The sequence below is a fragment of the Lagopus leucura genome, unplaced genomic scaffold, assembly GCF_019238085.1.
Source record: "Lagopus leucura isolate 7727_CA_CO unplaced genomic scaffold, USGS_WTPT01 Super-Scaffold_73, whole genome shotgun sequence".
NCBI classification, from domain to species: Eukaryota; Metazoa; Chordata; class Aves; order Galliformes; family Phasianidae; genus Lagopus; species Lagopus leucura.
This window is the reverse complement of record NW_024962252.1, coordinates 82,469,517-82,485,492: the sequence shown is the minus strand read 5'-3', so window position 1 is coordinate 82,485,492 and position 15,976 is coordinate 82,469,517. Positions and strand designations below refer to the sequence as shown.

General features: G+C 37.2%; 1 protein-coding gene across 2 annotated transcripts in view; it reads left to right on the top strand.

Moving 5' to 3' along the window:
- Positions 1-15,976, top strand: part of PTPN14 (protein tyrosine phosphatase non-receptor type 14) — a 106,582-nt gene that overhangs the window by 65,636 nt on the left and 24,970 nt on the right. For both annotated transcript variants that reach the window (XM_042862238.1, XM_042862239.1), the window contains exons 5-11: positions 2,133-2,200; positions 5,073-5,143; positions 6,870-6,957; positions 8,272-8,360; positions 10,010-10,097; positions 10,709-10,791; positions 13,072-13,129. In XM_042862238.1, the coding sequence (XP_042718172.1) occupies positions 2,133-2,200; positions 5,073-5,143; positions 6,870-6,957; positions 8,272-8,360; positions 10,010-10,097; positions 10,709-10,791; positions 13,072-13,129 (545 nt within the window). The remainder of the gene's footprint in view (positions 1-2,132; positions 2,201-5,072; positions 5,144-6,869; positions 6,958-8,271; positions 8,361-10,009; positions 10,098-10,708; positions 10,792-13,071; positions 13,130-15,976) is intronic.

Below are 15,976 nucleotides of genomic sequence, written 5' to 3'. Positions count from 1 at the left end.
GCTTCGCATTCTCTGGTTTAAAGTGGAATTACATCAAAGAGCACAGGAGCAATTTTAATTTTACCTTTAATTAAAAACTCATTTTGCTGTGTAGCACTATCTGCAATATGAAAGAACACATGACCATAATTTTTACATGAATTATAAATTAATAAACTGCTTTTTATTCTAAGCCTCCTAAGGACATCAATAAAAGTAAGATCATGCATGTACATGGGTAAAGAAGGAAGCCCTGTATTTGTAGAAACTATATTTCAATCTATCCATGACTATAAGAATTCAAAGTAAATTCCAACAATCGTGTGCTCAACACTGCACCTCTCAGGGAACAGGGACAAGTACATATATATAATAACAAATGAGAAGGTCTGATTCTTGAAACTTACAGGTTCTGTGGTGCATCATGCCCTAGTAAAATTTTTATATGTGAGAATCTGACTCTTAAAATAGAGTTGCTGAAAATATAGAACTTTCAGAAAGTTCTAAATGAAAGCTAAGAATCTTCATTTTTCCATTTTGAGTAAGCTTTGTAGTTGCAGGAGTGCCAGAGCAGCCATGATCTGCTTCTTGCTGCCGTTGGTAGTTTTTAAGATGCTTTGCAACTGTCTTGAAGAATTGGTTATCAAAGGTGTTAATCATCATGCTCTTTTCTGGCATGGAGAGAACAGTAGATAAAAATGAAAACCCAGGTCTTTAGGTTCTGTCTGTACCAGCTTCCTTGAATGTGTTTGAGAAAGGTATCAGCAACCGCTTTTCTTTTTAAGTACTCTGAAATTGTACTGTCAAATAGCAGTGCCTTAAAAATAATGCCAATTATGATTAAGAGTAATATTAATATGATTTTTATAGGGCAGTTGTTCTGTTGTTATTGCTTGGTTAAAGCTTGAAGGAAAAATGTTTCCTGTTATATCTTGATGTGTTCTATGAATAATGGAAAAGATGAATATAAGATTCTACTCTAAATCTTATAATATGAGAAAATTAAACTTTGCCAATATGTAAGTTAATGATAAATAGGCACCAAATATGTTTGCCTGGTCCTGTGTTTCTTGAAGGTTTTGCTGACTTTGGGAGCTAATCTGTAACATTTTGCAGTAGTTATCCTGAATTTTCAATGTAATCTACAATATTTCGAAGGCCATTGCATCAAGATCTTGCACTTAATCTTATTTGCTTTATTCGTGACCTTGTATTACTCCCTTTGTCCTTTTTGTGTGATGCAACCAAAGATATTTGAAATACTTCTTCAAACTTGCAGAGTCTGTTTCATGTCTATTTTGATTTCTTTCTGTTTATGTTAAAACATAACTCTGAGGTGAAAACAAAATGAAACTGCATTTTTGGCATCCTGCAATACATGAAGTTGTCTGGAAGCTTTGAAAGAATGTTTAGTTAATATGATTTATGGTGGGGATTTCCACCTTCTATAATATAAGAGTCTTGTAGATGGCGTTTGATCCACTTCAGTTAATATAAAATAGAAACCTCCCGGCAAGATATTCTTTTGATATAAGTTGTTGTGTATTTAACAGATATATATTCTTTTTTTTTTTTCTTCTTTTTTTTTTTTTTTTAAGTAGCTGAGCCTTTTGGAAGCATTTTCTACAATTTTGAAACTCTCTTAAATTATTTCTTCAATATAATTGACTTGTTGATCGTCACTTCCTAGGCTGTAAAATTAAGCATTTTTTCATACAATTATGTAGAATTGTAGCAGAGGCAGGCTGAATTCTTTTTGCCTGGTTAGGACTGGGGTTATTGGAGAAGCAAAATTAAGTACCATTTTAAAGAGACAGGGGTATCGCGGTCTTGCCAGATGGTAGTATTAATTTGTTGAGGTTACAGTAAGAAAAGAACCTCTTGCACTCCTGATGTTTAAGCACTGCAAATGGTCACAATATAAAGGATCAAAAGAGAGAAATTGCTTGTTGGCTGTTATTTGATCTCTTGTAATAGCACTTTTATTTTCAGACCTCCGTGTTAAAAGCTAAAGTACAAACAGAAATCTTTGTTCTGGGTTGTGGCTTCACAGAGAACTCACCCACTTGAAGTTAAGCATCTGCGCAAAGACTGAGTGTGGTCTCAATATGTGTAGAAAGTGCTAAAATGAGTAATTGTCTTGTTTTTTCCAGCGGATTTTGGAGACTATCATCAGTTTGAATCTCATGACTTCCTCCGAGAGTATGTCTTGTTTCCTATGGTGAGTTCCTTATCCTCCTGTCTTGTGGTCTTTTATGACTAATTTCTCCGTGCCTCAGAGATGGCTTTGTTGATAACAGAATAAAAGCACCAGCACTGAATTATTAATAGCGGAAATAAACCTTGCTCTGCAATATACTCGATTGCAGCTGGATGAGTAAGTGCTATAGAAATTTAGCTCTTTTTCAGTTCCTGCTAAGTCTCCACTGAGAGTAGATATCAACAAAAAAGTGTACTTTCTCGAATCAAAAAACAATTTGCAGCTGTTTAGAACGTTGTATATTAACTGTACTGCAGCATTAGTGACATGGCCAAACAATGGAATATAAAAACTGCTGATGTAATAAGGTTGTGCCACAGGACAAATCATGCAATCTTTGCCCAAGAGAATGTGATTTTACATCAATTGACTGTTAGACTGAAGTGAACTGTGAATCTATTCTCAAAATGTTCTCCAGGGACTGTGCTGTGAAATTGTTTTAAATTTAAATGGGAAACAAGCAAATGATTTGAATGCTGAGGGAAGTGTTTTAAGTCACTGATGGCATTGGGAACTATGGTGATAAAGGCCAACTACTTGTAACCCATGACAATGAGTCCATCTGGGAGAATGGATTAAAAGAAATGGAGGAAAAAAGAGAAAAGAAAGGAGAAAAGAAACAAAACACCACCACCTTAGATTAAGGCTGTTTTAGTTCAGAAACTCCATGAGCACAGAGCTTGAGCATAAACTTCACAAAATAAAAGAAATTGAAATTCTGTCAGGCTAGAAACAAAATTTGGAAGTGAGATGGGCTTCCCCTGCCTGAATTGTTACTGCCTAAAAATTAAGCAGCTGGTTTCCTTCAGTAAGTGGAAAGACAGAAGGAGAATGATTAAAGCATTTCATCCCATTTACCTTCACTTTTTGACTGCGTGGGAACTGCAGTAAGCTGTAAGCTGGTAGTCAATTCTCAAGTCCAAAGAGGTGATGTGTACACAGTATCTCGATGTGAAAGTGCAATTTCAAGCTAGCAGGCAGAGTTGATTGTCACCTGGAAAAGAAGATCAGCAAGAAGAGGAGAAATTAATGAATATGCAGAGATCTGAATCTTTTATACCTAGATCAGAGCTTTGGTATTGACCTTTCACTGAGGATCCTCTGTTAACCTGACTAGTGGAGCAAGACTTCTTTGTTAGGAATAGGTGTTATTCATCTGTTCTTGTTACAACAAGAATTCCTGTTAGTAATTGGTAATTGATGATTTTGTATGTAGTCGATGGCTTACGAAGGCATGTATGGTAGTTTAAGTGGGAAAGATGATGACTGCAAGTACAGACAGAAAGGTGTAGTCAAGCTGTCACCTCATAAATTACACCTACAAAGTTCTTTCAATATACTGATGGTGTTTTTATTAAAAAAAAAAAAAAATAGGGGAGAGTTTAAGCCTCTGAATGAGATTTCAAGACACATTTCAATGTAGTTCAGCAGTTACTTTTCAGGCTAATATCCTAGAACTTATGTTGTGAGTCAACTGCCTTTGCTGTGTTGTTGTGGTCTGTATGGTGGTAAGCTTTCCTCTTACTACTTTGTGGTATCTAGCCATTCATCCATGCTACTACTAACAAATTTGACAAGAATAGCAAAGTATTGGCTTCCTTAGCCTTCAGGAGACTACTCTTAAATCAGCTGTTTCTCTAGGCATCTCTTTCCCTTCTTTAATTTCTGGTCTCTGCGCTGCTGGGGAGGAGTGAGTAATACAGCAGTAAACACTTCGCCACAAATTTGGTGACAGTTGCTAAGTGCTATAGATATAAACTAGTCCTGAAGCAAGTGGGAGTATTTCAGCAAATCTCAGGCACACTAAGAGCCTCCAACAAGAACATTGCCATAAATTCATTAGTGAAGAGAGACGGTGCGCGAGGGAGGGGCAGCCACCTTTTTACTGTTTGATCTTGTGAGGCTACAATGTGTGTCAAATGGCATTTCTTCAGTAGTGAAAAGAACAAAGTTATGTACACAGTACACCCCACAGGTGTGTAGCTGTGCATAGGCATGTACAGTGCCATTTTTCATTAGCACGCTACCACTCTCACATAGTTTTGTGACAGAAGCAAATATCAGAGGGAGGGCCTCGCTAAGCAAGAAACAAGCAGTGTACTTAAGTACATTACATGCAGTCTTAAGGCTTTTAAAAGTAAAAATAAGAACATTTTGCAAGAAAATGTTTTAGCTTCCTTTTTGTTGTCTTGAATTTATGAACAGACTTTCTTTATTAAGATTCTCCCAATTATTTCAGATTTTTTTCTACCCTATATATAATCTCATTTTTGGAAGAAAAAAACTCTACTCAGAAATGTGTCACAACTTTGAAGTGAATTCTATTACATAGTAGAAGAGATAGCAAAGTTTTTGATCCCTGTTAACACAGGGAAGGCAGTACCTGCAGGACAGGAAATACCCATAAGTTCAGTTTGCATGGTGTGTGAATTATTTTGGACTGTTCTGAAAGGTATATATTCATTTGTAGACTTCCAAGTGCTTTTCAAGGCTTGTTTGGTCCCTATCCAGGAAAAGATTTCTTATCCATGCTCTGCAGTCTGTTCTGATTTTTGCAGTAAAAAAACCCACCTTAGCACTCTTTTTAACAGTATCATTTTACCTCCAAAATAACCCATCTCAGACCATGATATTTTTCTTGCATGTCTTCAGCAACCCCTGCTCAAACATGTGCCCTGGATTTGCAGTGCAGTTGGTGTTAAGCTCCTTCTCTGTAACTGCCTCCAAGAGCACGAACAGGAAACAACCCTAAAGCATGCCATCGGAATTCCTGTCCTGCATTATGCTCTCTCTTTGGATGAGTAGTTTTTAATGGTACTTAATATTTTTATAGGACTGGACCCAGGATGAAGCTGTCCTGGAGGAACTGACTCAAAAGGTTGCACAGGAACACCGAACACACAGGTGAACTTGATATGTGAAGATTCAGCTTTCCTTCTTTTTTTTTCAATTGCCCTTCTCCTTCCTGTACTCTCCTTCTTCCCCACCTTTTCCTTGCAGTGGTAACTAACTTTTCTCCATGTTACTGTTATGCTACATCTAGCTGGATTTTTAATTAGTGTTTGCCTGTTGGGCACACAAATTTATCATCGAATTCCATCCCAAATAAATGAGCATTTCCACCATCAGGTTAAAGGAACATGTGTAAAGCTACTTGTTATGTACTAGACTTCTTTTTCTTTTTGGTTTCATTTAAATCTGGGCTGTGAAAGACCCCCATGACTTGAACAGGGTGGTCCAAGGGGGTCTCTTCAAGGTTTTCTCTCATTCGAGAGAAGGAGGGATACATACCCTCCCAAGATAATGTAAATGAAAATGACAAAATGCACCTTATCTTGTTGAGTTTTAAGTCTCCTTGTAGAAAAATTTAAATATACAGTCACTAATCAATAATCTCCATGTTAGTCCTGAAGTCTTCCTTTGTAAATAGACTTCTTTTGTGTCATCTTTTTGTGTCCTGATGGTAAAGGTATTCATACCTCTAGAAAAATGACATTGTGTGTTACTGGAAATAATCTATATTTTGTTGATAATCTACATTTAAAGCTCTATTCTATCTATCTATATGAAATGTAGTTGGAATACTATATGAAAGATGCAACATTCCTGATTACACAACAACAACAAAAAAATGGTTCTAAAGGTACAAGTACCAATATCTGAGTGGAAGGCCATTCTCAGTCTGAGTTTCAATGTAAGCTTGGGCCTTTGATGCAGACCAAAGGGTTAGCTTCCAAGCTGACCATGAATAGACCTGATTTTGTTCTTCAGTCTTTGCTCAGGGCTGCTTGTGCAATCTTGGTTAACTCACAGATTTGAAAAGTAAGATTTCCATCCCCTGCTGTGCTCTTTAGAGTCATTTCAGCTTCACAAAGGACAAACACTTATCCTTACTTCAGCAGGCAGATCAAATTCCACCTGCTTTCTGTCCCTGTTTCTCTTAAGTGTCTAGTTCCTATATTTTTGTTTGTAAGCTGTACTAAGGAGGAGCAAAGAGGAGAAACATTAATTGTGACCTTCTTTTGGAACAACCTGCAATCTATTCTGACCTGCTTTTGAGAACTGAAGTCTGTCTGAATTCCTGAGCTGTGACAGGAGCATGTGCAGACACGTGTGTAGAAGTTTTCAGATGGTTTGTTTTCTGTTACGAAAGAGAACCTTCTCAAAACTTCGATTACTGCCTATGTTGCAGCTAATATGAAAATGTAGGTCTTCACTTTTAAGTCATTTTAAGCAACTTCAGTGAGTTTATATGCTGTTAATGCAAATTAGAACTCTGATGGCTCAAATTGGCCATCCAAGACTAGACACAAAGACACAGTCTAATGCAACAACCTGATGTTTAATAAAGCCTGGAAAAACATTTGATGCGGTGAACAATGGATCAGTTCAGTATATTCCTCCTATAGTTTGAACTATGTTTTATACCTTACCTTAGCAATGTACAGTAAAATTCCACCCCTTACTGTTTGTGATCCTATCACTGAAAGTTGAATTTGTTGTACATTGCTAGGCAGCATCTCCAAAACATCCTCTGAAGTGGTCTATGAATCTGCCATTCTTTTTACTAATGTATTTTATGTATGTGTATGTGATATTGAAACATTTGCTGTTGTTACTCCAATTGCAGTGGCATTACAGCAGCAGAGGCTGAGCTGATGTACATCAATGAAGTGGAACGCCTTGATGGGTTTGGACAGGAACTGTTCCCTGTGAAGGTATGTTAGCATATATAAGAAAGAAACCCCTACATGCAGTTATGCAGTGAGCTTTGTAACACATGTGCGTCGTTCATCCGGAAGACCTGGGAGTTGTTTCACCGTTCTAGAAGATTAAATGGTTTCTGGTAGTTTGAATGGAGACTGCAGCATGAGGGTATCCTACTGCTGTCACTTCCCCTCCACCAAAATCCTTTTGACACAAAAGACTGTATGTGCCAGGGTCTGTCTACCATGCATGCTCCCTTGGGAAGCTGAGATGTTCCTGAGGTAGAATGACTGTGGCAAATAAACCTCAGTTCTGGTCTTATTTCACAGGATAGGAGGCTAAGACCTCTTTCCTATCTTTCTAAGTTGCTATTTATTAAGCCTTAACTTTACCCTTTCCTTAATTTCTTACACCTACACACAAGTCCTCCACACAGTTAAAACTGAGGGGGTTGTTCAAGGTTTGATTTGCACTGTGGTCAGTTCCCCTTTACTGGAAGCTTCTTTCTGCCATGTGCAATTTGACTCCATTGCTGTATGTGAAGCTAGTGAAGAGTTGGTTTTGTCGATTAAATGTAGAAAAACTTGTCAACATCATTAAGCTCTTCTAGCAGTAAGAAAAAAGCATTTTAAAGAGAAGAACTGTAAAATGCAACAGAAGCACATATGGAATCCTGCAAGGAAATATGGGTAGACACAGAAAGTCAATGGTTTTTGAAAAGCATTGCAAGAACAGTGGACGGTATACGATGCATGCAGATGAATATTTAAGCAATAATTGCAAAGCAATGCAGGCTGTGTCTGTATAAAGATACAAGTACGTCTTAGGGTGACATGCACAGAATACTTTGAATGAGGAAGTGTGATGGGTAAAGTTTTTGAGATGGATTCCATCTCCAGGTATGGTCTGGATTCTGAAATCTCTCTGTTTTATCAGGTGACTGGAGAAATAATGAGTGTGAATGAGGACTGTTGCTTTTGAGAGTCATAAGGATTCTAGATAATTATACTCACAGTTATAGGGTATGTGAGCTGTTACATAATAAATGCCTGTTTGTGGTGTCTTTGTTGTTTCCTACAGGAGAACTTTGGGCTCATTTAGCCTTAATCTATTCTCGCTTATCAACATAATGAATTCACCTAAGTGTTAGGTGCTTTGAAATAATGAAAATCAGAGTCCTGTAAAGCAGCAAACTGTAGGTTAGTCAAAGGTTAGTCCCACATTCATCCTTAAGAATGGCTTCTGTTTGGTAGCTCAGCACATGTTCTTGCGCATGCCTGTGCCAGTTTCTTGATTAATCTAAATATATACCTTTTTTTGTGCAGGATAATCATGGAAATGACATACACCTCGGTATTTTCTTCATGGGAATCTTCATAAAAAACAGAATTGGAAGGACAACTGTGATCTATAGGTAAAAGCTAGGGACTTCAGCATTTAAAGTGATCTTCTTTGCAGAGCTCTGTGTGTGGTTTTTTTTTTTCTTCCTTACTTAAATATGTGACTTCAATAGTCCCAATCCTCTCACTAAGGAGTAGTCACCTCACTGTTTTCAGCATTGGCCTCTTGGCCGTAAGAGATGTGATAAAGAATAATTTCTGATGTCCCTGAATAGGTTTGATGGCAAGAAAGATATAGTTGTCTGTCATGTATCATGTTCTACTTACAAGGCTTTGATGCTTTTTCTTCTCTTGCCTTTGTGTCTGCTTCTTTGATGCATCTGAATGCAAATCTGTTAAACCTCACTGCTGGCAGTCTAGGCACTCAATGTTTCTGAAAATCTGGTTTCCATATTTAGATATCCCACTAAAAAATCTGAACTTTCTCACTGCAGTTTTGAAATCTGTGTGCCTGTCATTTACATGTTTGCACAACTGTTTTGATTTTTAAGAATTACTAAAGCCTTTTATTGACCTTCTCTTGTGGGTTTTGTAACTCAAAAAAAAAATTGTTATGTATGAAAGTGTTGCAAGATCTCTGCTACTGTTGAGTGTTTCCATTAATGTTGGTGTTAGTGTGGAGTGGATTTTTCCTATCCTTGTTGCTGTTAGGATGTGAACCTGAACATTAATTTATGAGGTACTCTCATTTTTAGTCATAAACTAAGGCTTGTAGCAGACTTGAACAAGAAGGGTGTTGGTTTTTATTTGTTGTTGTTTTGCTTAGCTTTGTTTGTTTTGTTTTGACCTAAAAAGGGCATTAAATGATTATTTTTGAGATTGTCAAGTCTCTCTTTTCCATATGGCTGATGTTTTACATGTGTAATTCCGTGAAGAAGTTAGATAATTCTTTTAATTGTGCCATTCTGAGGACATCTTAAAATGTAGTGTCAAAACCAAGAAGTTTCTTAAATGTAGAAATGGTAGCTGGTGCTGGGATCCTTACTATTGCAAATATGCACTCCAAGCATCCTGCCATGACATGAAGAGGAATGCACGCTGCAAACAGAACAAACAAGTCCTTTCCATCCCCATGGATTGCATGCAATGTGTGCCAGTGTGTCTGTTGTGTCTGTCTGTCAGCTATTTGTAAGAAGATTACAACTCCAATCTTGGGTAACCTGACAATTACTTGGAAAAAAAAAAAAAGTGTGAACGTTAAACAGAGCATTAACATGGTATGCACAGCCTATGTAACCATGTGGACAAGGTACCCTTTTTTAGAAAGAACTGTCTCTGTAGGAAAGTTGAAAACAGCAGGAATGGCACTGCAGGAAACAAAAAATTCCATCTGGTTGCAGTCAAGCAATACAAAAATGCTAGTGATCAGGGTATTTATTGCTAATGCGTTTTCAGTGTACATTCTGTTGCAATTCCTGAAGACAGTGTTTTTAAAGAGAGCTTTTAAATTTCCTGCTTCAGGTTGAGAACTGAAAAAATCTATTTCTCCTTGAACCAGAGCTTGATTTCCTTGTTATCCTGGCCATGTTTCTTCACCAAACAGCTACTGAAAAAGCTTTCCCATAAAGCAAGACTAATGTTGACTGAGGGATACTTAATGCATTTGTGAAATGCTTGAATGTATGTGTTGGCAAACTCTACCACATTTTTTTTTACTCTACAGGTGGAATGACATTGGGAATATTGCACATAACAAGTCTTCAATTATTCTAGAGCTGATCAACAAAGAGGAGAATGTGCTCTTTCACACAGTAAGAAAAAGATCTAATCAGCGTTATCAAGAAATCTGCTTATATAAAGCATATTTATTAAAAACCTTTCAAATTCTAATTCTAAACACACTTAAGTAATAATATGCTGGGAACTCTGCAAAAAAACTGAAGTGCTTGTTCAGTGAAACATCCATGGTGCCACATTGCCTGTCATACTGGCATGTCAATAGCAGCATAAGAAGCTGTAGGAACAGCAGACAAGCTCCCACACGTGCATGTGCTGGGACTCAAGGAGTGCAGTGTTGCGCTGCTCTTAAAATCATCTACGTCTCACTGAACCAAGCCAGTGTAGAGACTGAGCCAGCAACTTTCAGCCATTTTTTCTGTTGTCCTTTTCTCCTTCCATCGTGACCCCGCAGTGAAGAGGCAGCATGCGAAGGCATGCCGCACTACTTCAGTAATTCAATGCCTTAAACATTCTTGAGGGCACTAGACATGTTCTTGGCAGGCATATTCTGTACATGACAGACCTTACTAAGCATTACTATGATTGGATTTGTAGAACCCTTGCTATTTCTTGGTAAGAATAACAAAATGAATGATTATATGCATTTTTTTCTTTTTTTCTTTTGTTTCCCTTGCATTCAAAGGATGATCTTGAAAATGCTAAATATATCTCACGATTGTTTGCAGCAAGACATAAGTTTTACAAACAGAACAAAATCTGCACAGAGTGAGTATTTCCTCAGAATTGTATTCTGACACCCTGCTTTGGAAGTGCTCGGAGTTTTGGTGTGTCTGGCTTTGTTGTTTTTTCCTAGTCACTTGTGTCAGTTATCCTGCTCTACTTTGCTGTTTTTTCTTTCTTGTTTTAACCATTACCTAGAACAGAAGAATGAAGTAAAAATTTAATTCTGAGCCCACAGAGGCTGGATGTATGAGCTGTGTTGGGTACTGCTCCCTGAACAACCAAATCCGACAGAATAATGAACTGAAGCTTTTAGTCTATGCTGTTCATAACAACCCAGAGTGCTAGTATAAAATGGATTGAGAGGTGACTTATGTTAACATGCCAAAATATGAATTACAGTAGCATTTCAAAGATGTGCTATGTATCTAACAAGGTTGGTGGAAAACACAGGATATCCTCTTCTAATTTGGGTAGCGTAATTAATCTGCTTCTTATGTGCACCAAGCAGGGGGAAGACCTGTGGAAGTTCATTTACATAGCCATACAAACACAACTCAGCAGAGACTAAATCTGAACCCAGAGTCTTTTATAGGCTCTGCTTTGAGCACTTACTAAAAAACTGGTCATGAGCTCATTCTCTCTCACAGGTGTATTCACTCAAACTGAAGGAGGAATTCATAAGACTCTAGTTGTAAGTCAAAACTAAGTTTATCAGCTGAGAATGCTTCTTTTATACCAGCACATGGCCAATTTTAGTTTGAGACAAATTTAGCTTTAATAAGTCGAGTGTTTTGTGAGTATTTCAAAAAATGCCAGATTTGTATAGCAATGGGATCATGAATCCTTTGCAAAACTTAAGTTTAGACAGCTAGGAGGCTATGAAGAAATCTCATCAAAAGTTCTAGTTAGAGGTGGACATCCAATCTATTCAGCTGGGTAATACTGTGTTGGAAAATTAAGCCAGTGATGAAGGGATGATTGGAAGGTCTAACTTTCTAGTATTACATGTGCATGTAATATATAAACATATGGTGAATTGCAAGTATTGGAGAGACTGATGAGGTAAACTACACATGGTGATACCTTTGCATACAGAAAAAGATGTTGATTAGATTGCAGATAATGCTTGCCCTTGGAAGTTGAGCAGAAGACCAGAAAAGGCCTTTATTAGCGGAGTATAATGCATTTAATAGCCCAGTGTTAAAGTTAATACTTTGAGAAGAATTGAATTCAGAGGAAGTTCTCATTTATCTCTGCTGTGACAGTCAGAAAAGAAAACAAAATGCCATTATTTGTTGTCTGAGAATTATTTCCCCTTTAAAGCTGTTTATTGGGGTCAGCAGAGAGCACTATTCCATTCCAGTTAATCATCTAAACTGTAGAAGCAATAGCTTTTACTCATGGTTATTTCTGAACACTGAGCCATAAGTATGTGAGTATCAGTATGAACAGGGTGTATCAGGTTTGCATACAGCTTTCAGATATTTGAATTAATAAAGATAGGGAACATCAAGAGATCAGTGGAAGAAATAACTGGTGTTTGAATGTATTTCTGCCACTAGAACTGCTTTCCTTCCTACCATGGTCTCATGTGGTATCAGCTTCTTGTTAGGGCCACAGATATTGATGACTGCATATGGCATTGTGTGTTTTCTAGCCAAGTAATTTTCCTGACCTCTATGTTAAAATTGTAGTTGTTTGCTTTCCTGTGAGCATTTCCTCTAATTGCACATAACATCATTCACCAGATCAGAAACTGTAGGAGGAGAAATTCCACCTTTCCTCTCTTCACGTAAGCACTATATTTCTGCCTCCTTCAAAGTATTTCTTTTCTTTTTTCATTTTCTTTCTTCCACATTCCTCCTTCTTTCCACTTCACATGGCTATTCTAACACTGTATTTGGTCCTGCTGGTATTAACCAGTTGCTTTTTTCCTCCTGATCTGTGTGCATTGCTTTGGAGTGATTGCTATGAATTTCATGAAATTGTATTTTTTTAGTATTCACATTAAGTCATCTAAGACTGTGCCTGTATGACATGTTCAGTTTTTATTGCTTAAGAGACTTTTTTGTTTGATTCAGTTGTTTTTTTCTTGTGTTTCCAAATAAGCTAAATAGAATAATCAATAGAAGGCATGTATGTTTTGGAATTGGAATACTGTATTTAAAGAGAGATCTAAAATATGTTCATCTTATTTGCATTCATTTAATCTCATAAATGAGCAGTATTTACAGATCCTTCATCTCTCATTCTTCCCCTTCATTCCATAATTAGAATTGAAATAGTGCAGACTAGCATTTCTCTTTACTTTTTCTTCCACAGACAATCAAGTTCTCCTCCCCCTATCCGACGACGGCCCACTTGGAGTAGATCATCTTTGGTATGTACTGTGGTGCAGCCTTTATGAGTGTCTGTACCTCTTCTGATGAGATGGGACACGGTGTAAGATGGAATACTTTCTAAATTTCAAATAAGAACATAAAATCATTTGTTGTAGGCAATGTGATTGGAATGAATTTCAGGGGTGTGGCTGCCCAAGTTGATTAGTTTAACTGGATAATATCATCACTGACTTTCTTAAAATTACAGTCTTCAAGGAACTATATTTTTACTTGCCCTGCAGAAACTAAGAGTCTTTTCTACTGGATTGACACTGTATTCTAAAGAAAGCAGTCCTCTACACCTAGAAATACTGTGAGCCATCTTTTGCTGAATATGTTGAGATCCATTCGCTGCATTAATTTTACAGCTTCTTGTGTTTTTCTCAATGATATGATTTTTGTAAAAATCTAGTTTAGTTTAACTCAGTTTACTCTGTTTCTAGACTTGAGTGCCTGTTCTCTCTATGAAGTCAGTGGTATTTTAAGTAAAATTTTTATCATCAATCCGAGACTGTTTTGGAGATTTTTTTCAGTCTGCTCATTTCCATTTGAAATGATAAATACTATAATTCTGACCAAAGGAAAAAAAAAAAAAAAACACAAAAAACTTTTTTCCTGAAATCTTGACAAAAAAAGAGTATTTGCGTGGGAATATTTCCCCTCTGGCCTGGTCAGTTCTAAGGATGCTTTTTTGAATCTAATTTAAACATCCAGTATGTCGTTATTTCTTACACAGTAATTCAGAACCCGTTAAGTAGCAACACTGTTGATCCCTTAGAGCACTGGTACGTAGTGAGCAGAAAGCTTATAAGGGCAGGAATGTTTTCTTGATGTCCTCAGGATGTGATAACTGCTAGCAAAAATGTTCCAAAACTAAGACTAAGCAGTACTGATATTAGGATAGTTTTATCTTTGCAGATTTCAGTGCAGACTATTTTTCTGAGTGCACATGCATTGCCATAGCCTGTTAGCTGTAAAAGTTGCATTTCGTGTTTCCCAGCCATTTGCAGGACACCTGTTGTTGCTGGCTTCAGCTTTCTTTATCCTTTCATTCTCAGCTTGTTTCTGGGGTGTTTTAATACAATACACAGTGGTTGTGTATTACGTTCTCTTAAGCACTCCTAAAGTATTTTCAGTATCTGCTAATCTGGCCCCTGGAGGTGGCAACAAAAAAATTAAAGTGAAGAAATGAAATGTGCTGTGTGTTCTTATGCTACAACCTCAGATATATCACAAAGGGAACGAGAGAGCCTTCTATTAGATACAGATAAAGGTGATCTACTTGTTAAGAGGAAAACCAAATCCCACTGCTTGATTATTTTGAAGTGGGCAACAAATTTAAAAATAAAAAAAAAAAAAAGGAGGATCAAAATTAGGCTTGTCTGTTAAAACTTGAATGGGGCTGCTGACCATTTGTGTTGAACTTTAATGTGTTCATAATTGTTCTGCTAACTTGTCTGAGCCATTCTCTTTGAGGAGAAAAAGGAAAAAAAAGAGAAAAGAAAGCCCTCGTGGCTGTTTTCTGCTCTCTATGCACTTTTATATGCCTGCATATTCACTTGTCTTGTGTAGTAATAAATCAGTAGGCATGAATAGTAATTGAAGTGGAATCTTTGGAGTGAGGCTGTACTGCTTGACTGAGAATCATGTTTGTTATTTTCACAGTAAGACCTTTCATATGGTTTTGACATTGTGGTGATCCTATTAACTATTATTTTAAGGCACTTCACACTTTCTTTTCACAGCAAATCCTCCTCCATATGTGTCATATATTTGTTGTTGTTTTTTAATCCAAGTGATCCATAAGTTGGGTATTGAAGTTCTCCATGCCTGAAAGCTTTCAATACTGTTAAGACAAAAGAAAAATGTAAAAGAAAGAAAGGGAGAGAAAAAAAAAAAGCCCAGACCATATGCATATATGCAGGTAGCTTCAGTACTGTCTGGTTGTGTAACAAAGGCAACTATCTGATCCAGATCTATAAATTTCCAGTAGAAGTAACTCTCTCCTGCCATGTTTCTTCCACCCACCATTTTTCCATTTTCTGGGCTTTCAAACATCTTGATTTGTTCCCAGCTAATCTCTCCTATATGGGTTGTCAGGATTAGTCTCCTTTGCCCAAAATGTTCAGTGAGAGTAGGGCTTTATACCCTTAAAAGTAATTCATGTAGCAGAAATATTTCCTGTTATCTTCCAGCCCTGGCTTAACAGCCATTTCATATGCAAGAATTCATACGTGCACTCAGTTTCTTTGATTCTCATTCTCTCTCCCCATTTACATAGGAAATGTAAATTTAACCCCTTCCCCACCCCCTCTTCATTGGCAAACTTTTTCTTGGTGTTCATTTTGTGCATGTGCATGCAAAACTAAATCATTTGGTGTTTCTTTTTGACCTTGGGCATCCAAAGAATTCCTTATAGTTTGAACTAGTTAAATCAGCTTAGATGACAATCCCTTGTTCTGTTGTTAAGGAACAGAGAAGAGCATCTTCCTTCTCTCCCTGCTCTCCTTGTATATCAAAGCACGCTTTCATAAACTGCTCAGCAGCTCCAGACAGGACATTACAGTGCAGGTGGTGAAGTGCAATTGCAAAATGTATCAGTTTACTGATGGACAAAGTAGAATATGGCATCAACTGTGACTTATTTGTCTGTAAATAACTCTCCTGATTTAATGCTGAGTTCTGGGATCCTTTTCTGTTAAAAAGGCTTTTCGTTAGTGAATCCAATATTCAAGTTACCTGCAGTTAGATTCTAAGTCCATCTGTGCTGATGCTGCTTATATAACAGTGTTCTAGGTCCCTGAGCTTGTTCCATCTTCAGCTTTTGACCCAATTAGGTGTTTGGG